This window comes from Peromyscus californicus, unplaced genomic scaffold (assembly GCF_007827085.1).
Source record: "Peromyscus californicus insignis strain IS unplaced genomic scaffold, ASM782708v3 Scaffold_3__1_contigs__length_106647218, whole genome shotgun sequence".
Taxonomy (NCBI): domain Eukaryota; kingdom Metazoa; phylum Chordata; class Mammalia; order Rodentia; family Cricetidae; genus Peromyscus; species Peromyscus californicus.
In genome coordinates, this window is record NW_026294551.1 from 42,602,340 (window position 1) to 42,625,301 (window position 22,962).

The 22,962-nt window shown below is 46.9% G+C and overlaps 1 protein-coding gene across 3 annotated transcripts in view; it reads right to left on the minus strand.

The window, feature by feature from the left end:
* Nucleotides 1-1,409: 1,409 nt before the first annotated feature.
* Adap2 (ArfGAP with dual PH domains 2) overlaps nucleotides 1,410-22,962 on the minus strand; it is a 32,803-nt gene continuing 11,250 nt past the window's right edge. For 2 of the 3 annotated variants that reach the window (XM_052758097.1, XM_052758099.1), the window contains exons 6-11: nucleotides 16,759-16,905; nucleotides 12,075-12,158; nucleotides 8,073-8,135; nucleotides 6,273-6,350; nucleotides 5,058-5,286; nucleotides 1,410-3,723 (exon numbers count right to left, since the gene is read on the minus strand). In XM_052758097.1, the coding sequence (XP_052614057.1) occupies nucleotides 3,689-3,723; nucleotides 5,058-5,286; nucleotides 6,273-6,350; nucleotides 8,073-8,135; nucleotides 12,075-12,158; nucleotides 16,759-16,905 (636 nt within the window). In that variant the 3' untranslated portion in view covers nucleotides 1,410-3,688. The remainder of the gene's footprint in view (nucleotides 3,724-5,057; nucleotides 5,287-6,272; nucleotides 6,351-8,072; nucleotides 8,136-12,074; nucleotides 12,159-16,758; nucleotides 16,906-22,962) is intronic. The other variant, XM_052758098.1, reaches the window with a different exon arrangement.

Below are 22,962 nucleotides of genomic sequence, written 5' to 3' on the forward strand. Positions count from 1 at the left end.
TTCTCTGTGTAGCTTTGGAGCCTGTCCTGGTACTCACTCTGTAGCCCAGGCTGGCCTCGAACTCACAGAGATCCGCCTGCCTCTGCCTCTCTGAGGAACTTTTTAAAAACTTTTTTTTTAGCCAGGCAGTCCTTTAATCCCAGCACTCAGGGGGTTAGCCTGTTCCAGGACTGTTGTGATTTATTGTTATATGCGGGGAGGGGATGGGGGGAATGGACCTGAGGGTATCCCGCGCGTGCAAGGAAACATGCTGGCATGCTGGGCAGATGCAGTGGCACCAAGGGGAGGGGTCAGAATATTAACAAGGACAGCCAAGGCTACACAGAGAAACCCTGTTTCCAGAAAAAAAAATTTAAACTTGGCAGTGGTAACCAGAAAACCTACCCTATTTTCTTCCTTTTAAAATTTTTTATTTTTTGCCAGGTGGTGGTGGCAAACTTCTTTAATTCCAGCATTCGGGAAGCAGAGGCAGGCGGAATCTCTGTGAATCTGAGGGCAGCCTGGTCTACATGGCGAGTTACAGAGAAGCCCTGTCTCGAACAACCAAAAGTAAAAAACTTTTTTTAAAGATTTAGTTTTGTTGTATGTGTATGTTTGATCCACATGTATGTAAACGTAACTTGTGCATACAGTGCCCGTGGAGGCCAGAAGAGGGCGCTGGATCATGTGGAACTGGAACTAGCATTGTGAACCTCCATGTGGGCGCTGGGGAGCTAGAGTCCTCTGTCAGCAAGTGCTCTTAAACACAGAGCTGTCTCTCCAGCCCTCTTGGGGAAAAATTAAAAGCTAACTACTATTTTATTTAAGTGCTAGTGATTGAAGTATGCTAAGTATAGTGGGGGAGGGCGGGAAGCCTAAAACTACAAGGAGAAATTCCCACACTTTAACAACCAGACCCTGACTGTTTGGAGCCTGGCCCCAATGACTTGCGATTCCTCATACAGACATTCAGAGCTTAACTCTAATGACCCAGGAACATCCAGTCTCAAGAAGTTCAACGGGCGCTGGAAATGTACTAGCTAACAAGATGGAGAGATGTCACTTATATGAACACAGATATCCATACAACAACCAGGGCAGCAGAGGATTTCTCTCTGAGATGTCTCCAAGTCTCTGTCTCTTGCAGCATTTTATTTAATCTTTTTCTATCTGTTTTGGTTTGGTAAATACTTTTACCCCAGTACCTCCCTTTGGTCACCTCTGGCAAAACACAAGCACACGTTCTCCCACTGAGCTGTGCCCCTCCCAGGAACACTGAGGCAGTATCTCGCAAGGTGTTCTTATACTCTGGCTTAAGTGGTCCTGACAAACCCCAAGAGTACTTGAGTCTTCAGATGTACCCACCATGCCCCAGGGGATCCAGGGACATTGGATTCAAAGGAAAACCGTTGTCTTTGAGGAGTACAGACTAGGTGTTCATCAACTTTTTAATATGAAAACTCAAATCTATATAAAATGTTCACAGGTAGAAAAATAAATGCCCGTCTACATTTCATCTAGATTCATCAGTGGTGTGCTGTGTGTATAGAGATATAGATAGGCACACATGTGCATTCTATTTGTGTACATGTCTACATATACTGATTTTTTTTTAGCTGAACCATTTAAAAATTGGCCGCAGTCATCATTTAGAGTTTACTTCAAAAAAAAAAAATTAAAATAAAAAAAAGCCGGGCGGTGGTGGCTCACGCCTTTAATCCTAGCACTCGGGAGGCAGAGCCAGGCGGATCTCTGTGAGTTCGAGGCCAGCCTGGACTACCAAGTGAGTTCCAGGAAAGGCGCAAAGCTACACAGAGAAATCCTGTCTCGAAAAACCAAAAAAAAAAAAAAAAAAAAAAAAAAAATAGAGTTTACTTCAGCACGTGTCCCCTAAGAACAGGAACACTCTATACAACACATCTTGATTGTCACAATTTTACAATACTGTTAGCTAATATGCATTCAGGTTCTAATTTCTCCAACATCAATTATGTCCTTTACAGTGGCTTCTTTTTTTTTTTTTTTTTTTTTCCGAGACAGGGATTCTCTATGTAGTTTTGTGTCTTTCCTGGATCCTTGCTCTGTAGACCAGGCTGGCCTCGAACTCATAAAGATCTGCCTGCCTCTGCCTCCCGAGTGCTGGGATTAAAGGCGTGCACCACCACTGGCTGGACAGGCTTTTTTTTTAAATTATTTTATTTTATTTTATGTGTATTGGTGTGAGGGTGTCAAATCCCCTGGAACTGGAATTACAGTTGTGAGTTAACATGTGGGTACTGGGAATTGAACTCAGGACCTCTGGAAGAGCAGCCAGTGCTCTTAACTGCTGAGCCATCTCTCCAGCCCCAAGGCTTCTCTTTTTTTTATTTATTTTATTATTTTACATGAATTGGTGTTTTGCCTGCATGTATGTCTGTGTGAGGGTGTCAGACCTTGGAGTTACAGATAGTTATGAGCTGTCATGTGGGTGCTGAGATTTGAACTCAGGTCCTCTGGAAGAGCACTCAGTGTTCTTAACCACTAAGCTATCTGTCCAATCCCCCCCCCCCTTTTTTAAATGTGTTTTGCTTGCATGTTTGTCTGTCTGTAAGAATGTTGGATTTCCTGGAAATGGAGTTACAGACAGTTGTGAGCTGCCATGTGGGTGCTGGGAATTGAACCCGGGTCCTCTGGAAGAACAATCAGTGCTCCCAACCACTGAGCATCTCTCCAGCACCTCCAGCCCCCCTTTTAAAATCCAGGTTCCAGTCAAGAATCCCAAACTGCATTTGGTTGCGATGACTTGGTGTTGGTTTTTGTTCTTTGAATCAGGGTCTCATGTAGCCCAGGTTAGCCTTGAGCTCTCTATGCATAATAGCAGAACCTCTGACCTTCCTGCCTCCACTTTCCCAATGCTAAAATTATAGTACCACTACCCCTCCCTGTCTTGGGTCTGTCTGTCTGTGTCTCCCCCTCAGTTTTTTTAAACAAATTCTCTCTATATAGCCCTGGCTGTCCTGGAACTTGATATGTAGACCAGGCTGCCCTTGAATGCACAGAGATCCACCTTCCTCTGCCTGCTGAGTGCATGGGCCTAAAGGCATGCATCACCATGTCCAGCCAATTTTATATTTTAATATTGATATTTGAAGAGTCCAGGATAGTTTTGTAGTAACATGTAATATTTGAATGTCTGATTATTTCTGCATAGTTAGGTTCAGATTAAACTTTTACATTTTTTTCTACTTGCACAATCTTGATGCTGAGGGTCCTTTTTTATTACAATGTCTCCACCTCCTCTCTGTAGTTTTTATTGCTGTTTGTTTGCTTGCTTTTGTTTTTGTTTTTTGAAACAAGGTCTTGCTATGTAACTCAGGTTGGACTTGAACTCCCTGTATGGTCTAGGCTGGCACTGAACTCAAGGCACTCCTGCCTCTCGACAGGCATGCATCCCCGCACCTGTCTCTAGGTGCAGATATGAGAAAGCCTTCAAGACTTCTAAGCTTGGAGAGCTAAATTCTGTCTTCTTCCTACCAGCTCCCAGCGGCTAGGACATGTTTGCTGGAAGGATCCTGGGAGCCAGAAGATAAACCACACCCTTGGTCTTGACAGAGTTCACGGACAGGGGCAGCTGCTGGCCTCGGGGCTTCCTTCTGGACAACCAGGGCAGAGGTGAACACTTCTCCAGGATTTCAGGTGCTCAGTGCCCAGCCAGCTCTTCGGAGACGGGTCACCTGAGGCCACAGTCACTCTCTGCTGATGCAGCTGTAAGGGAAACAAGAGGGCTGGGGAAGGTGGCCATGCTAGTGCTGTCCTGCTGGAAGAAAGGAATAGATGGCCAAGGGGACACGCGTGAGGTGGCAGAGGGAGCCAGAACAGCGCCGAAAGCAAAAGGAAACTTTAAATGAGAGTAAAATGGAAAAAAAAAAAAAAACAGACCGAAGGAGACCGCCAGGAGACAGGCACATAGGTAAAAGGGGAGAGGAAAGCAGGGGCGGAGACACAGAGTTTCTTTCTGGCCACAGAGAACAGAGGACAGCAACCGAAATGCGTCATCAATTATCTCCTGTGTCTTTGGCTTTGGGAACTGGACAGGGAAGACCGTTGTGGGGTAGGGTTTTTTTGTTTGTTTGTTTTTTCGAGACAGGGTTTCTCTGTGTAGCTTTGCGCCTTTCCTGGAACTCACTTGGTAGCCCAGGCTGGCCTCGAACTCACAGAGATCCGCCTGCCTCTGCCTCCCGAGTGCTGGGATTAAAGGCGTGCGCCACCACCGCCCGGCGGGGTAGGGTTTTTGATGGTTTTGGTTTTTGGTTCTTTTAGACAGGGTCTCACTGTGTAGCCCCAGCTGTCCTGGAAATCACTATGTAGACCAGGCTGTGGTCTCACAGAGTTCTACCTGCCTCTGCCTCTGAAATGCCAGGATTAAAGGTGACAGCTCCCACGCCAGGCTGTGACAGTTGCATTTATACTGGCGAGTCTAGGAAGGCACAATGGTTTCCCCCAGGGGCTGCTGGGGTCACCTGTTCAATCTGTACTTTCCCAAACATAGAGCTTTTCCTTTCTGCCCCAGAAGCTCAGCCCTGGCCCAGATGCTTCCCCCTTAACTCAGCACATCTGCTTTTCACGGGGCTGGCTACAGATGGGAACAGCCTCCTTGTGACACTGGGGTGAAGAGGAGGAGCAGGGGAGGGAGAGAGACAAAGGAGAGGGGTGAGGGAAGGGAGAACACTCAAAATAGCCTACCCTGGGGGTGGGGAGGATTCCAGAATCCCAGGAGGAGCCTGGCAGGGTGAGCTAAGGATACCAGGCAAGCAATGTCTTATGAGAAAAAGGCCAAGGGCGTAGGGAATCTGAGCAGCTGGATAGGTACAGCGCTGTTAGACCAGACTCCTCCTAAAGCCTGTGAGGACAGCTGCATAGAGGAACTTGTGCAGAGGGAACTTTCTGGCAATAATGTGCAATGTGTGTGCTTTCCTCTGGCAGGAAGTAAGGGCAGCTCAAAATGCTGAGTCAGGCCCTTCCAGGACCACAGTCAAAGAACCCTTGTCTGTCCTCACCCCAAAGAACCCCCAAGCCCACCCACCCCCACCACTTCTCACTGAGGAGGTTGAGGTGTGACAGGGGACTGGACAGGACATCCCGCAGGCTCTCCAGCCATTCCCGTTGTTCCTTCTCACTGGGGCAGGTGAAGATGAACTTCCGTTCTGGAGTGATGACCGTGAGTCCGGCCTTCCAGCGGTTCCCTCGGATACCCTTGGGCAAGTCCTCGGACACTCCATATCCCTGCTCCTGGCTTCCCAGAAAAACCTGGCCCTGCTCAAAAGCATCCTGAAAATGGAAGGCATGTGGTCATCAGAGGCTGTCCTGGGGCAAAGGGGCCCTTGCAACCCTGCCAGTCCCAAGGTCAAGCTTGGTAAAGAGATGTGCATGTCATTGCCAGATGGGACTTCGAATTTGAAACATTAAAATCTGAAATATATTGCACACAGTGGAAACACTAACATATAGAGAATACACCAGGCACTGGGAACTCAAAGGCTGTACTTTTTTTTGTTTGTTTTTGTTTTGTTTTGGGCACTGGGGATTGAGCGTAGACTCTCAAACATGCTAGGCAAACCCTTTACTGCTGAGCCTAGGCTCCTCCCCTCTCTCTTTAATTTTGAGACGAGGTCTCACCAAGTTACACAGATCGGCCTTGAATTTATTCTGAAGCCCAGGAAGTCTTTGAATTTGCCATCCAACTGTCTCAGCCTCCCCAGTCGCTGGGATTACAGGCTGGTGCCCCCAGACCCAGCTCAAGTGGTTTACATGTTAGCAATTTCTATATTCATCATGGCCGCCTCTGAGTCAGACATTCATGCTAAGCCAATATTTTGGTAAGAAGGGAAAGGCCGCATAGAGAGCTAAATGCCTACCCAGCCCAGGGCAGGGCTCTACCATGGCAGGACAGAGCCCAGAGCCCAGAGTCCAGCCAAACTGGTTCCTGAGCCCACAGCCCTAACCACTCCACTCTAGACCTCCTGGTTACAAAGGAGTGGTTGGTTACACCTGACTTTAACCACAGCTGTCAGCACTGGGGATCCCGAGAGGAGCTCAGTGAGAAGCAGGGGCACAGGGGAGAAGTGGGGGCACAGGGGAGAAGCGGGGGCACAGGGGAGAAGCGGGGGCACAGGGGAGAAGCGGGGGTACAGGCTTTCCTGTCACAGGTTCCCCCGTCCTGGGATTCTGAGAGATGGTCTTTCTGTACACTCTGAGATCAACACTAGCCCACCTGACTGGGAACATGCCAAGGAGGTGTCAGGAACGGCTCTTACCAGGGGGTTCTTATAATACAGCAACCTCCGCTCCAGGGCATCCAGGGCAAACCATCTCTTCTTGAAGGGTTCTCTCTGCTACAAAAGGAGGAACCTCTTACCAGACATGACAAAGCCAGGCACAAAGGTCAGGGCCAGCTCAGAGGTCATCACACTGTTTCTCCAGCCTGGCTTCTGCAATCAGACACCATAGCTTCTCCCCAGGGGCCAGCTCTGGGAGTGCATCCCCTCCCCAGATGACGGCCATAACAGCAGAGCTGGGACTGGAGTCCAGCCAAACTGGTTCTAGGGTCCACAGGTCCGAACACCTATTCAGACTCTGAGGTGTTTGTTTGTTTGCTTGATTGTTTTGAGACAGGGTCTCACTGTGTAGTCCTGGCTGGTCTGAAACTTGCAGGGATTCCCCCCAGCTTCTACCTGGGGAATGATGGAATTCAAGGAGGACACCACCAGGAGCCAGCACCTGCTCAGACTCTGAAGGCTCCGCCCAGCCCATCTCTGCCCCCCCCCCACCTTCTTCCTCCCTCTCTGTTAGCTTTGCTGGGCACTGCCAGGTGCTGCCCGGAGTGGAAGGGTTACTTCCCTCTTCCTCCGACTGTGGACAAAGAAGTCTCAGAAAAAAGGAAGCCAGGAAAGTCAGAAGTGGCTTCTGCTCACAAAGGCGAAAGTGCTGGCCTTGGATCAACTGTAACCTAGGTCAGGGAGGAGAAAGACCTGAGGCAAGAACCAGGGACTGCGTCTGGCTTCTGAGGGAAGGAGGCTGCACACCACCATTTGACCATGTTTCCAACTCCCGAGGCTGGCTTTGCTTGCTTGCTTGCTTCCTTCCTTCCTTCCTTTTCTTTTTTTTCCGAGACAGGGTTTTTTTGTGTAGCTCTGGCTGTTCTGGAACTCACTCTGTAGACCAGGCTGGCCTTGAACTTGGAGACCCACCTGCCTACTGAGTGCTGGGATTAAAGGCCTGCACCATCACTACACAGCTCCTGAGGCTTTCTTTCACACGGTCCTCCAGCACCTTTCAGGATCCTCCTAACAACCATCCTCTACCACATTATAACTGTGTTTTTTGCATTGAACCCCTGCACTCACGCAAGCTAGGCAAGCCCTTTACCTCGAGCTACTCACCACACCCGACCCCACCTTATTACATTTTTTTTTAATTTTGAGATGGGAGGGGTGCTCACTAAGTGCAGACTGACTTTGAATTTGTTATGTAGGCCAGGCTAGCTCGCATTCTTCGGCCTCAGCCTCCCGAGAATCTGGGTCTGTGGAACCCTTGTCTGGTCTACAGGAAACCCCAGGCTCCTCCTCTCAGGGGCAGCTCCTCTCTTCCTCCTTAGATGAGTGTGAGGGCACAGGCCCTGGTGAGGGGGTGTGGGCCTAGTCACGAAGAGCCAGGCTGAGTGGGAGGAGAGAGGACACATGGCCATGGTCTTTCAGACTAGCCTGTGTCTCCCTGACACTGTCTTGGCGGACTCTGTGGATTCAGAAACATCCGCTCCAAGCTCTCTCTCTAGGGAATCCCTTCTCAGCACCGCTTTCCCAGGGTTTGCTGAAGCCTGACTGTGATCAGAGGAAAGACTGGGATGAGATGACAGGATGGCACAGGAGAGGCAGAACCCCCTCGAGCAGTGCTGGGTCCCACAGCAGCCAGCTCCTGGTCTCTGCTCGGTCCTTCAACACAGAGACTCACAAATATCCTCCTTTCTCTCTCTCTTCAGCCCCCCCCACCCCCACCCGTGCTTTTCTGCCTTATGAGCGGCTGGGATAGGACCATGTTAAATAACCCAGAAAATGTACCTTGGGCCCAGTCTTCTCCATGAAGCCTTGTTTGAGGTAGTTCCTGGTGATGAGCGGCACGAGCTGTGGGGAGAGACAAGGCTGACTCCCTATTCACACCCAAAGCTTCAGACTGAACGAGGCCCCAAGACAAAGGAGAGGTTGGGAATGGAGAAGGGAGTGTGCTACTCATGGTTGATGGGTTATATTCGGAGTGTGTGCTGGATATGATGCAAATAGTTCAACGAAGCCAGTCAGTGGGCCCCGATATGTCTGTAGAGTTTTCCAGCATGGCCCAGTCATAATTTAAGTGCATCATTCATCCCAGATCATAGATTCAGGCAAGGCTGTCGAGAGACCCACTTGTCAACAGGTGTGGTGGCGAATGCCTTTAATCTCAGTACTTGGGAGGCAGAGAGGCAGGAGATCTCTGTTTTTGAGGCCAGCCAGGTCTATGGAGTAAATTCCAAGATAGCTAGGGCTACACAGAGAAACCATATCTCAAAAAGCCAAAAAGAAGAAGAGGAGGAGGAGGAGGAAGAGAAACCCATTTGTCTGCTGTGGCAGGCTCTGGGTACAATTCCCAACCACCCTGGGTAGTAGATTTTATCAGCCTCACCTTACTCACAAAGAAACCAGGCCACAGAGATATGAGCAGAGACTTTGCTGAAGTCACATGGCTGATAGCATGAAGAGGTGGGATTCCCACTCGGGGCTGACAGGCAGCAGGCCTGTGCACCATCACACTATGCTACCACCACGTAAAGATGGCAGAGCCCCTTCACCAGACTCCTCACCATGCCAACTGAGACCTGCTCACAAAATCTGACACAGGCCACGAAGAGGCAACAGCAGGGTGGACAAATAGAGAAAACTCTGGACTGGGTGTAAGGAGTCCAGAATCTGGGATTGGGGATTTAGCTCAGTGGTAGAGAGCTTGCCTAGCAAACGCAAGGCCCTGGGTTCAGTCCTCAGCTCCTTAAAAATAAATAAATAGATAGATGATAGATAGATAGATAGATAGATAGATAGATAGATAGATAGATAGATGAAGGAGACCAGAATCTTAGCACCACTCTGCCTTCAACCAGCTGTTACCTTGGTAAAGGTTCTGTCTCTGGGGGTCCATTTCCTACCGTGACCTCCAACAGCCCTCACAACCTGCTTTCCTATGCTCAGAGAAGCTTCCAGAAACGGACCATGGCTTCTTATGCTTCCTGAAAGTGGGGAGAAGGGGACTGGACAAATCCAGGGCTTCAAATGGCAGCCTAGACTTCTAAGACCAACAGCAGGGTCTCTGGAGTTACAGGGGCAAAGCTGAGGTGGGATGTAGAGAATCGTGATAGGGAACAAGAGAGAGAAGTTGAGGCCTAAAATGAAAATCTACACTAGACTATTCCATTTCTCCTCAACATATTCTTAGGATTTATCCTCTGTTTGGAAAAACTAGGACCACCAGGGTTCCGTATTCTGAGTGTGAGCCAGCACAGGGCTAGTCTAGGCCTAGGGGAACAAGAGAAACAAGGAAGTCACCTGCCGGAGTTCTCCTTCAGGAGCCTTTCCTGTCCTCCAGACACTGGCTCCCTCTGTTTCCATGATAGTCTGGCAGGTGGCATCGGGCCATGGTGACATGACAGCTGAGCACACTGAGCTCAGGGGTGATGTCATGTGCTGCGCAGCACCCTAGGCTCTAACTCCAGGGAGTTTACTTCCTTCATTCCCCTCCTCCATCCCTCCTTCCCTTCCTTCCTCCACCCTTGACATGTTTTCTGTGTACCCCGAGCTGGCCTGATTTTGAACTCACCATGTAGCCCAGGCTGACCTCAAGCTTTCTGCAATCCTCCCACCTCAGCCTCCAAAGGGATGGGACGATAGGCCACCAAGCCTAGGTTCTTTCTCCTCGTGCTGAGAATGGGACTCAAGGTCTAACACAAACGAGGCCCACGCTCTGCTATTGAGCCACACCACATTTCAGATGAAAGCATTACAACTCGGCAAATACTTCCTGGGCTCCCAGCACCAAATTCTTAAGCCCGGGCACCACACCTAAACGTAGGGAAGACAAGAGAGAGGGGCAGGCAGGGCCGGTAGGAGACGAAGGAACATGGAGGACACTGGTCAAAGGCTAACGTCCTCCATGCAGGTTAGCAAACACAGGAAGCCAGGCCAGATTAAATAAGGCTGAGCACCTGCTCCATACCCTCCCCTCTCCTGGGTCAGCAGTCAGCACTCTGGACTTTCACTGAGCCAGCAGCAACCAGCTCTGGGTGCTGACTAAGCACAGCAACTTCAGCTTTGGGCCCTGACCCCTAGCCTTGCTGGAACTGTGCCTAGGGAACTTCTAAATGGGTACATCACTGGGCCTGAAGTCGACCCTATCCCAGACATCCAGCTCCCTGTAAACCCTGGGAATTGAGGAATGTTTAGGCTTTCAATGAAAGTCTGACAGATGAGACTAAGAAACTCCAGGACCAGGCTGAGGAGATGGTTCCATGGGCAAAATGCTTGCCATGTGCTCAAAGGACACAGCTTTGGGCACCAGTACCCACATAAAAAGCTGAGCATGGTTGTGAGTGTGGTAATCTCAGCACTGGAGAGACACAGACAGGAGGATCCTTGGGGCCCTCTGGCCAGCCGGCCTAATGGGAGAGCCCAAGCCAACGAAGAGAGACTGTCTCAAGAAAATAAAGGTGGGCGGCAGCTAAGGAATGGTACATGAGGCTGATGTCTCGCCTCCCCATGCATATGTGTACACACACACACACACACACACACACACACACACACACACACACACACAAAGACCCCAGGAAGATGGCTTGGTGTCCACACAGAATAAATAAATTAATGTCAAAAACTAAAAAAAAAAAAAAAGGAAAGAAAGAAAAAAAAACTCAAGAAAAAGGAAGTTCAGGATTTCAGGGTGTGGTGACTGGGCCTGTAATATCAGTATTTGGGAGGTGGAGGGAGAGGAAGGTGAGGAGTTCAAGACCATCCTCAGTTACATAGTGACTTCTAGGCCAGCCTCAGTTATAAAAGATTCTGTCAAAAAGAAAGAAAGAAAGACAGACCCAAGTATCAGCATTGTCCCTTTGTCCCTGTCACTAAAAAAATTCCTTTTAACAGGAAGCTTAAAAGCCCTCAAGGCTGGCGGTGGTGGTGAACACCCTTGATCCCAGCACTCAGGAGGCAGAGGCAGATAGATCTCTGTGAGTTCCAAGCTAGCCTGGTCTACAGAGTGAGTTCCAGAACAGTCAGGGATACATATAGAGACTCTGTCTCAAAAAAACCAAGTAAAACAAAAGCAAGTCTATATCTTCAATTACAGAACCTCATAGGTAGAGGGACCCTGAAGGAGACCTGGACCAACCACTGTTTTTCTAATATGGAAACATGCTCAGAAAGGCCCATGATCTGTAAGGGTCACATAGCATGTCAGTGACAGAGCATTCATGAGGGCCTAGGCTTCTTGACTTAAAACATCATCCTCTGGCACATGCCATTCCAGCTTCCCCAGACAAGACTTCGAGAAATAGATGGAGGTCCCAAATGTCTGGGGATGATCAAAATTAAGTTCTCAGCTTACTGTTACCTTTACCACCACAGGCAGATACACTCCTGTAACGAGGAGGAACCCAACATCTTCCCAGGGACAGGGTACCACAGCACACAGCGGTGATCGCCAGGGAACAGCTCATTCCATTACTCACTTAACAGGAATAATCACCCAGCCCGATTGCCTGTTCTAAGTAATTACTGTATAGAAAGTTATGAGACAAAATGGGTCAAAAACACTTTGCATGTAGTATGTAGGGCACATTTGCATATTTTAGCAGGAGAGATCACAAAGATGTTCGAAGGCTGAGATCCTGGACCCTGCAGAGACTTGTTACCCTCCAATCTCCCTGGCTTTACCTGCAATAAACCTAGTCTAGCCCCTGAGTATCTTAGAGTTATCAGGAGACAGGAAGAGGAAAAGGGAGGGGATGGGAGACTCAGAAGCCAAGCCCACATTTAGCTCACCTCAGACTCTGGGAGATCAGGAAAGGCCAATTTTAGGTATTGCAGGCGGGCTGCACGGAGAGCATTGAACCAATCCACTATCTCCTGCCGGGGAAAATTCAAAGTACACACAGTGGTGAGATGGGTGCCTGTGGGAGGACCCTGGTGGCGGGGCTGGAGGTAGCAGGGTTACAGCACACGCACCTGCGGTCAGCAAATACACACATCACACAGTCAGAGCCCAGGGGACTGCCCTGAGCTAGTAGGAAGTCACGGACAGGAAGACCTCCCAGCCACGGAAAGAGACCTGTGTGAGCTGCACAAAATGGTTTAGTACACTTCCTAAAGCTTGTGAGAATCACCTGGGTTCCTGTTAGGAGACTCATGGGTGTGAAGTGGACCTGAGACTACATCCCTTCACCCTAGGACTCTCAGGTCCTGTGATGCTGTGGGCTGGTGGGACACACACTTCTTGGGGTAAGGGTGGGGGCTGCATATAGAGACACTCCTCCATCAGAGATGCTCAGGACCTGGCATGCGCACAGCCCACAACTGGATGAACTTTTATGTTGTCACAGTGAGAGACTAACTACATCCTTCATCATCGTGCAGCAACATCATCTCGCCTGGAGATGTTCCAAGGCGTTCTCAGCTGCTCTCTAGTCAGACATCCTTCCTCTTTTCTTCATCCTACCCCCATGCTTTCATTTTATGTGCATGTGTGAGTGCCTACATGTATGTATGTGCCCCCAAGTGTGTGTGTTGCCTGCAGAGGACAGAGGAGAGCCTTGGCTCCCCTGTAACTGGAGCTATAAGCAGCTGTGAGCCACCATGTGAGTAATGAAAACAGAACCCGCTGGGCGGTGGTGGCGCACGCCTTTAATCCCAGCACTCGGGAGGCAGAGCCAGGCGGATCTCTGTGAGTTCGAGGCCAGCCTGGGCTACCAAGTGAGTCCCAGGAAAGGCGCAAAGCTACACAGAGAAACCCTGTCTCGAAAAACCAAAAAAAAAAAAAAAAAAAACAGAACCCAGGTCCTCTGGAGGAACAGCAAGTGCTCTCAACTGCTGAGCCATCTCTCCAGCCTCCCTGCTCTGCCCTTTCACAGTATCCAGGGAAGCCTGTTGCAACTGATCTGTATCTCCAGAGCCTTTTTTACTTTTTTTGTTTGTTTGTTTGCTTTTTTGTTTTTCGAAGTACAGTCTCATGTAGCCCAGGCTGGCCTCTTCAAACAGCTAAGTAGCAGAGGCTAGCCTTGACCTGTTGATCCTCCTGCTTCTTCCTCCCACGTCCTGGGATTGCAGGTGGGCACTGCCACACCTTTGTACTTGGTTGTTATTTTTGATGCAGGGTCTTGCCATGTAACTCACACTTGAACCTTGTTGTGATCCCTCCTACTTCTACCTCCCAAGGACTAGAATTATAAATGTGTCACCACACTCATCTTTCCTTCCTCCCTGCCCCCCTCCATCTCTCTCTCTCTCTCTCTCTCTCTCTCTCTCTCTCTCTCTCTCTCTCTCTCTCTATCTATCTATCTATCTCTATCTCTCTCTTTCTCTTTTCTTTGGTTTTTTTGACATAGGGCTTCTCTGTGTTGCTTTGCGCCTTTCCTGGAACTCACTCTGTAGCCCAGGCTGGCCTCGAACTCACAGAGATCTGCCTGCCTCTGCCTCTGGAGTGCTGGGATTAAAGGCGTGAGCCACCACTGCCCGGATTCTCTCTCTCTTTCTTTCCTGAAGAAATTTTCATTGAAAACTTATACCAAGGCTGGGCATGGTGGTATACACCTTTAATCCCAGCACTCAGCAGGCAGAGGTAGGTAAATCTATATGCATTTGAAGCCAGCCTGGTCTATATAGTGAGTTCCAGGATAGCCAGAGCTACATAGTGAGACTCTGTCTCAAACAAACAAATAAACAAACATACAAGAAAAAACTTATGCTGAGACAATTGGTAGCTTCAAGACAGAGCAAGGGGTTGGAGAGATGGCTCTGTGGTTGAGAGCACATTCTGTTCTTGCAAAGGACCTGGGTTTGATTCCCAGCACTCACATGGCCGCTCACAACCATCTGTAATTCTACTTCCAGGGGATCTGATGGTCTCTTCTGACCTCCAGGCAGTGCATGCTCATGGCATAGAGATAATACACACAGGCAAAATGCCTATACACATAAAATAACACACAAAATGAAACACAGAGTAAGGCAGTGCCAGGAACATAGTGGAATGTGTTATTTTATATTGTGATGTCTCCAGGTATTCTAAACCCAAGATCTCCTCTGACCTGAGACAGTCACTAAACCTTGCATAGGGACCTAAGAGCTATTATCAACCAAGAATTATAACTTAAAATATAGAATACAAAGATATATAAAAATGTAAAAACATGAACAAATGTATTTTACATATAAAATACATACATATTTATATATACAAATATATAAAACATAAAAATATGAACAAATATATTTTACATATAAAATACATATATATTTATATATACAAATATATAAAATACAAAAATACTCGACAACCCCTGGTGCATGGACTGTAACATGTCCTAGGTTCTGCATTGCAACTCTCCTGCATGCCTCCCCCTCACTGCCCACGCTTCCACCACCTCCTGCTCCCCCTCTCTCCTGACCTCTCTCTCTCTCTTAGCTACAACAGTGCAGTCATTCCATAGGTTAGTTTAGATGTTAGCATTCGGCTCCTGCCCAAGCCTTTGTCCTCTGAGAACTGCCAGCCTGATCCTCAACCCCCACACCCTGCAATCCCCACCCTGTCTTAGCTACAGCAGCTGGACCAACACAGACGCTGGGCTGGACTTATCAGATATGCTCTCTCCCAGGAATTTGGGATGAGGAGGCTGAAAGACTTGCTCAGATAGCTGTGGTGCAGGCCTTGGAGGCAGGCCTTGGAGGCACTACGGTGATTGAGAAAATCATTTGACTACAATTTCAACAGGATGCAACAAGTTCCTTTCCACCCCCAGGCCAGCCAGGGGCCTAGTCCCCTGAACTTCTGAGCTCTCCTACCCTGGTGTTTAAGGGCTTTCTTGGCAGGGTATGTTGGACTATATCTATAATCTCAGCAGGAGGAAGGCTGAAGCAGGAGGATTGCTCCAAGTTCAAGACCAGCTGGGCTACATAGCAAAACATGACTCCTCCTGAAAAAAAAAAGAAAGAAAAATAAAAGATGAAACACAAAAGTTCTTGGGTCTTAGGCATTAGGTAAATGGGGCCACCCCAGAAAAAAGGTACCCAGTATACACAGGGTCAAAAAAACACAGCACCGAAAAAAGAAAACAAGGCAGGCGGTGGTGGCGCACGTCTTTAATCCCAGCACTCGGGAGGCACAGGCAGGCGGATCTCTGTGAGTTCGAGGCCAGCCTGGTCTACAGAGTGAGTTCCAGGACATCCAGAGCTACACAGAGAAACCCTGTCTCGAAAAACCAAAAAGAAAGAAAGAAAAAAGTAAAAGAGAAACAGAGATTGCCTTCAACAGTTGCTACAATCCTGAGCGAGTAACTAAAACTAAAAAAGTGTAAAACAGTAACTGCAAGCCACTAATGCTTCTATTGCCCCTCACCGCTATGAAACACTTTCACACTGGTGGTACATGAAGCCCTGTGAGAGCCAGGTGTGGTGGTGTACATCTTTAGTCAGCACTCAGATGTGTTCTACCTGGTCTACACATCACTAGTTGCTCTTCCAGAGGACCCAGATTTGACTCCCAGCACTCACATGGTACCTCACAACTATATGTAACTCCCATTCCAGGGGAATCAGATACCCTATCGTAGCCTCAGTGAGCACAAGGCACACACATGCTACACAGATATACATGCAGATAAAACACCCCTATACATAAAATAAAATAATTTTCTTAAAATAGGTATTTGTTTTTACTTAATGTCTGTAAGTGCTTTGCCTGCATATATGTCTGTGACCACATAAGCGCCTGGTGCCCACAGAGGCCAGAAGACGGCACTGGCTGCCCCGGAACCGAAGTTGTGAACCACCATGTGGGTGTTAGGAACTGAACCTAGGTCCCCTCCAAAAGCAACACAGGCTGTGCTGAGCTATTCTTCCAGCCTGAAGACTCACAAAGTCTCAGGTAACATCGGTCCAGTGTGTGACATGTGGAAAGAAAGGCCCCGGTCCAATTTATCCACCTTTCCTCCCAAATCACAATCTCCAGCCCTACCTGGACTTGTCATGTCTTCATTGTTCATTTGGGGTGTGTGTGTGTGTGTGTGTGTGTGTGTGTGTGTGTGTGTGTGTGTTGTCGTCTCTCTAGCCCTGGCTGTCCTAGAACTCACTATATAGAGCAGGCTGGCCTCACACTCACAGAGATCCACTTGACGTTGCCTCCTGAGTGCTGGCTGGGGCCTGGTGTGTGCCGTCACAACCATCAGATTTGCCGTTTCTGGCTCGGGCCCCCTCTGCTAGCTTTTCTCTCACTGATGACGGAGCACTGCCCAGATATATTCCCAGGACTTGCAAGGTTCATCTCCTATGCCCCGTTCTGCCTTCCTCAGGTCTCTGACTCATGACAGAGCGGGAATAGATCCAGGCAAGCAGCGGCGGGTCTCAAGGGGCAGCTGAACAAGCACATGGCAAAATGTGCCGTGGAGGTGGTGAGCAGAGCCCAGGGGACTGGGTGCCATGCTGGAGACCGCAGAAGCAGCCTGAGCCATCTCACCTTCCCGCTGTCATGATACACAAAGAGGTTCCTGATGCGGCCCTCTCTCCTGTAGGTGATCTGCAGCCCATGGGGATGGCCTATCTTCTCTGTCTGGAAGGTGGCATTCAAGTCCTTGATGTGGATGACAGCCTTTGGGGCTTTACCCTAGAAGAGAGAAAGACGGTTCTCAAGATACTGGTGGCAATAGGTGCCTTATTGTAACCTTTGCCAAGGCCTTTAATACACACAAGCCCCCAGTACATAGCCCTGGGTTGCTCTAACAGCCAAAGGCACAGCTCTCCTATCGGTGGCCTGTGCTCATCATCCTCTTCCTGCCTAGTCACTCTGAGCTGGAAGCAGGTCTAGAAAGCCTTCACTTTGGACTCTTCACACGTGTTAGCCACAGAAACTTTCCTGGAGTAAATCAACCACTGGGGTGAAATAAACAGTCAGACAGAAGCAGTCTTGGGAGCTCAGAGCACGAGCGCGCGTGCGCGCACGCGCGCGCACACACACACACACACACACACACACACACACACACACACACACACGACGCATATTCTCTGTGCCTGTCCCTTGGGCTCTGACACGTGGTGGAGCACTAAATGATACCACAAAGGGATCCTGACCAGAGACATGATGATTCCAAGCCCCTAGACCTGAAGGAGCCACACTCTCTGGCCCACAATTTTTTTTAAATACAATTTAAAATTCCATTCTTAGTCACACTCAGCCTCATGTCACTAGTCAGCTAACACTAATGGCTGTGAGAACCAGATAGGGCATACACAGACTCCTTTGTCACCAAGGAAAGTTCTATGGAACCTCTCTGGAAGGAAACTTGGTCATATATCCATTAAAATGTTGAAGTGATTATTATTGTCGTTGCGTGTGACCGTGGGTACACATGTGCCACAGTACACATGTGGAAGTCAGAGGACAGCTTTCCAGGGTCAGTTCTCCCCTCCCACTATCTGCTCCAGGATTTGAACTCAGACCGTCAGGCTTGTGGGGTAAGCACTTTTATCCACGGAGCCATCTTCCTGACCTGAGTGTGTTGTCTGACCTCCAGTTTGCATCTAAGAATGTGCCACAAGGAAGTAACTGCATGACAATGCAGACACACGTCAAACGACGTTTGCTGGAGTATTACAAAGGCAGCAAGAGGTCTGGGGAATGTAGCATAGTGATAGAGTGCTGGCCTTGCATGTCCAAGGCCCTAAGTTCAATCCCCAGCACCACAAGCATGCACACACACACACACACACACACACACACACACACACACACACACACCACAAATCAACAAGGGAAACAAATTAAATGTTATCAATTATAATGGGTTAAATTAAACCATAGTATAGGCACACAATGGAATACTCCAGAATTAAAAGATAATTAAAAGCACATGCCTATACTCCCAGTTCTCGGGAAACTAAGATTGGAGTTCTGAGCCAGACTGGGCTCTAGAGCCAGATGCTGCTTCAAAATAAAACAATGACAATGAAACTAGGGCCTAGGATGCCGCTCAGAGGCACAGCACCAACCCATCTCAGTCACTGTCACAAAGATTTCCCATCAGGTGGTGGTAGAACACCCCTTTAATCCCAGCACTCGGAAGGCAGAGGCAGGAGGATCTCTGTGAGTTTGAGGCCACCCTGCTCTACAAAGTGAGTTCCAGGACGGCCAGAGCTGTAACACAGAGAAAACCTGTTTTGAAAAACAAAAACAGAAAAAACAATCCTCCAAAAGATTCCCCATCAGTCCCCATCAGTAATATTAATATAAAAAAGTGTTCATAGTATCTATGAGGAAGTAATACCAACTCCTAGAAAATAGCTATATCAGCAACCTATTATAAAAACACATAAATATCCAGGCGGTGGTGGCACATGCCTTTAATCCCAGCACTCGGGAGGCAGAGGCAGAAGGATCTCTGTGAGTTCGAGGCCAGCCTGGTCTCCAGAGTGAGTTCCAGGACTGTTTCACAGAGAAACAAACCCTGTCTCAAAAAACTAAAGCAAAACAAAAAACACATAAATAGCCAGGTGGTGGTGGTGCACACCTTTAATCCCAGAACCTGGGAAACAGAGGCAGGTGAACCTCTGTGATTTCGAGGCCAGCCTGGTCCACAAATGGAGTTCCAGGATAGCCAGCACTGTTACACAGAGAAAGCCTTTCTAGAAAAAAAAATACTCATAAATATGCATATTATAAATTTAAGGTTATTTGTGAACACACATTAAAAATATACAGCTATACCAATATTCGTTCTCTTTTTTTTTTTTAGTCAGGCTCTCACTATGCAGCTGTGGATGGCTTCAAAATCACAGAGATCCATCTGCTTCTGTCTCCTGAATATTGGTATTAAAGGTATACACCATCATGCCCAACCTTCTTACTAACTTAAAAAGAAATATGACATCACCATGATGTATAGCTCAATGGTAAAGCATGCATTGGTATGGAACAATCTTTGTACACTGTACATATGTATTACTCTCATTGGTTAATAAAAGAGTTGACTGGTCTATAGCTAGGAAGGACATGATTGGGAAGGAGAGCCAGACTAGGAGGATGCTGGGAAGAAGAATGGCAGATTTGGAGGAGTAGCAAGGAGATGCTGTGAGACACGAAGAGAGCAGGATGGGAAGTACATACATGAGGTAAAAGAACCTGAGGCAGCACATAGATGAGTAGAAATGGGTTAAGTTATAAGAGCTAGTTAAAAACAAGCCTAAGTAAGCTATTGACAGAGCATTTATAGTTAATACTATAATAAGACTCCGTGTGGTTATTTGGGCAGTGGCTGGCGGGACAGAAAAGCCTGCCTACATATAATGACCAACACGGAGCACCTACATCCACATAAGACCTGAGAAAACTTTAAAAACAACACCCAAAAATGGAGTCAAACCCAGCTTCCCAGTCTTGTGTCTCTCATGCTGGCCACAATACAGACCCAGGTGCCAACTACCATGCACTAGTACCATTCACTAAGCTGAGCAGTGCTGGTGACTGACATAGCAGTTTAAGATTCACATCATGTGATCAAAAATCAATTCAGATGTTCAGTAAAGATAGATCCAGATAGGGAAAAAAAACTCTAAACAGGTTACAGTGTGTTTAAAAATATAGGCTTGGGAGAGAAAAGACAAAGGGTATATACAGTCATAGACTAAAAAATAGTTTAAAAATAACAAGGTACTTTAAAAAAGGAATAAAGTAATAAAAAACAATAAGTCATGTAAAGACAGAAAATACAGGGAGTCTGAATATTGTATGTTACTGTGTTGTCTTTACATTTTTTTGACCACTGATAAAGGAGCAATAGCTACTAAGAGATAGTTGAATATGAAAGCTGCTAGATTAAACCGATCTATTTATTTTAAAAATATCTTAATTTCAAAATGGAAGTCCAAGGTATGTTGCTTTGGTAGAGAGGTTATTCTTTTATTTCCACAGGTTAATGAGAAGCTATGGATTCATTCCAGGTTGATATGGACCAGATTTGATCAGGCAAGACCCCCCTGAAAATCCTGGCTACAGGCATAAAGAAATAAACCTAGAAAAACTATAAAACACATAATGTATATTTTACATGTTGAAACATAAACCAAAAAATCATCTTTGGCTGACTTGTGTACAACACACAGTCTATACTTGTATTAATACAGACAGGTATATTACCTTTTGTAGTTTCGTGGCTTTACCTGCTGCCTTACATGATGCTCCCTGGACGGCAGGCTGGCATCTCCTCCTCTCCGCCTTCCTGTTCTCTCAATTCTCCTCTCTGCTAGTCCTGCCTATACTTCCTGCCTGGCTACTGGCCAATCAGTGTTTTATTTATCAACCAATCATCCACAGCAACCTTCAAAAGTTTATGTATTTTCAGAACAAGGGGACCAGACATCAATAAAAATGGATGGCATGAGCCACGTAGTGGTGGTGGTAGTGTATGCCTTTAATCCCAGTACTCGGGAGGCAGAGCCAGGTGGATCTCTGTGAGTTTGAGGCCAACCTGGTCTACAGAGTGAGTTCCAGGACAGGCACCAAAGCTACACAGTTTTGGAATTGCGAAGTCCTGCAGCACAAATTCTGGGTGCACAAATGTAGACAAATTTCTAAATGGTCTTATTAAATAAAAAACCCAGAGCCAAATATATGGGTGAAAGCCTTAGATCAGGGAAATAGGGAAAGCAACCAGCCAACCTTACCTCACCAACTCTGCAGCTTCCAAATGCAAGTTAACTTCCTGTCTACTCATGCCTTTATTGCCTTGCTGTTCTGCTCTCTCATTGGCTCTCTTAGCCCAGCTACCTCACTTCCTCTTCCTACACAGCTCTATCACTTTCTGTCTGTCTATACAGACTTCCAGGTCTCTATGGTTGGTAGTGGGATTAAACACGTGTGTCACCACACTTGGCTCTGTTCCCGAGTGTGGCCTTGAACACACAGAGATCCTGCTGCCAAGTGATCAGATTAAGGGCGTGTGCTGCCCAACTTTTGTGTTTATTTAAAATGGCTGGCCTTTCCCCCAATCTCCAGGCAAGCTTTATTTATTAACATACAAATAAAATATCACCACAGTTAGCTATTTAGGTAAAAAAAAAAAAAAACAAAAAAAAACTGCCCTTGCCTCAATTGCTGACTGTATGCTATCCAAACTGGACGAGCAGGAAGCAAAAGAAAGTGACTGCCAAACTTTGCCAAGACAAGGTAAGACAGTCCTTTAAAATTCCCTGCTTCTCAAAAATGTCTGTTTGATATACTAGGCCTGTAGGCCAAAGATGGATGTTCCAACATTACAGAAAAATTCTGGGTGACTGTCCAGGCAGACAGATGTCTCTGTCATTATGTAATATTACACCTTTCTGGGGTCTTTGATGGAGTTAAAGATTAAATAATTAGACTTAAATTTTTCATTAGTTATGGTAAAAGGCAAATTAGGTGTAAAACTTTAGACTTGAAAGGATAAGATTATTTAAGTAGAGTATTTTCTCTAATTTTGCCAAATACAAATGGATTGGATATTGTAATTCTTACTTGATAACAGTTTTTGTTGTATGTAATTTCACTATGTTAAAGTTAAAAGTTTCCCTTTTTATTAGACAAAAAGCAGAAAATGCTGTGGAACAATCTTTGTATATTGTAAATATGTATTACTCTCATTGATTAATAAAAGAGTTGACTGGCCTATAGTTGGGCAGGATAAGATTGATCAGGAGAGCCAGATGCTGGGAAGAAGAAGTGTGGAGTCTGAGGAGTTGTAAGGAGACGCCAAGAGACACACAGCGAGCAAGATGAGAAGTACATACACAAGGTAAATGAACGTCAGGGCAGCACATAGATGAATAGAAATGGGTTAATTTAAGTTGTAAGAGTTAGTTAAAACAAGCCTAAGCTATTGTCCGAGCATTTATAATTAATACTGTCTCTATGTGCTTATTTGGGGAGTGGCTGGAGCGACAGAAAAGTCTGCATACAATATATGCATGAGGCTCTGGGTTTGATACTTAACACCACACACACACACACACACACACACACACACACACACACACACACACACGCTAATAAAGACAATCTCTTTTACTGAAGCTTACTCCATACTTTCTCCTTCTGCATTTCCCACGGGCAGGCAGTCATGAGTTTAATGTCTATTCTACTTCCTTTCTCATACTTGTACAAACATATACATAGATTCATAGGCATGTATCTAGGAACAACTTATTGTCTTATGTAAGTTTTTAATTTGCTTTGTGGTCCTGGGGTCCAAGTCCTGGACCTTGATCTTACTAGACAAGTGCTCTACCATATAAGGACACCCCCAGCTCCCTTTCATTATTTATTTGTTTGTTTGTTTGTTTGTTTGCTTATTTGATGTTGTGGTACTAAGAACTAATCTAGGGCTTCACTTACTCTCTCACTGAGGGTTTTTTGTTGTTGTTGTTGTTTTTGTTTTTGTTTTATGTTTTGAGGCTGGATTTCTATGTGTAGCCCTGGCTGTCCTGGAACTCACGCCATAGACCAGGCTGGCCTTGAACTCACAGAGCTCTGCCATGGGATCCAGTACTGTCTTTGGGTATGCAAATGTATGCAGACAAAACATCCATACATAAATGAAAATAATTTTTTTTAAAAGGAGGAAAAGAAGGAAGAAAAGATGTGTGATAGATGGCTCATTTGTGCTCTGACAAACAAAGCCTGCCTGGAGAT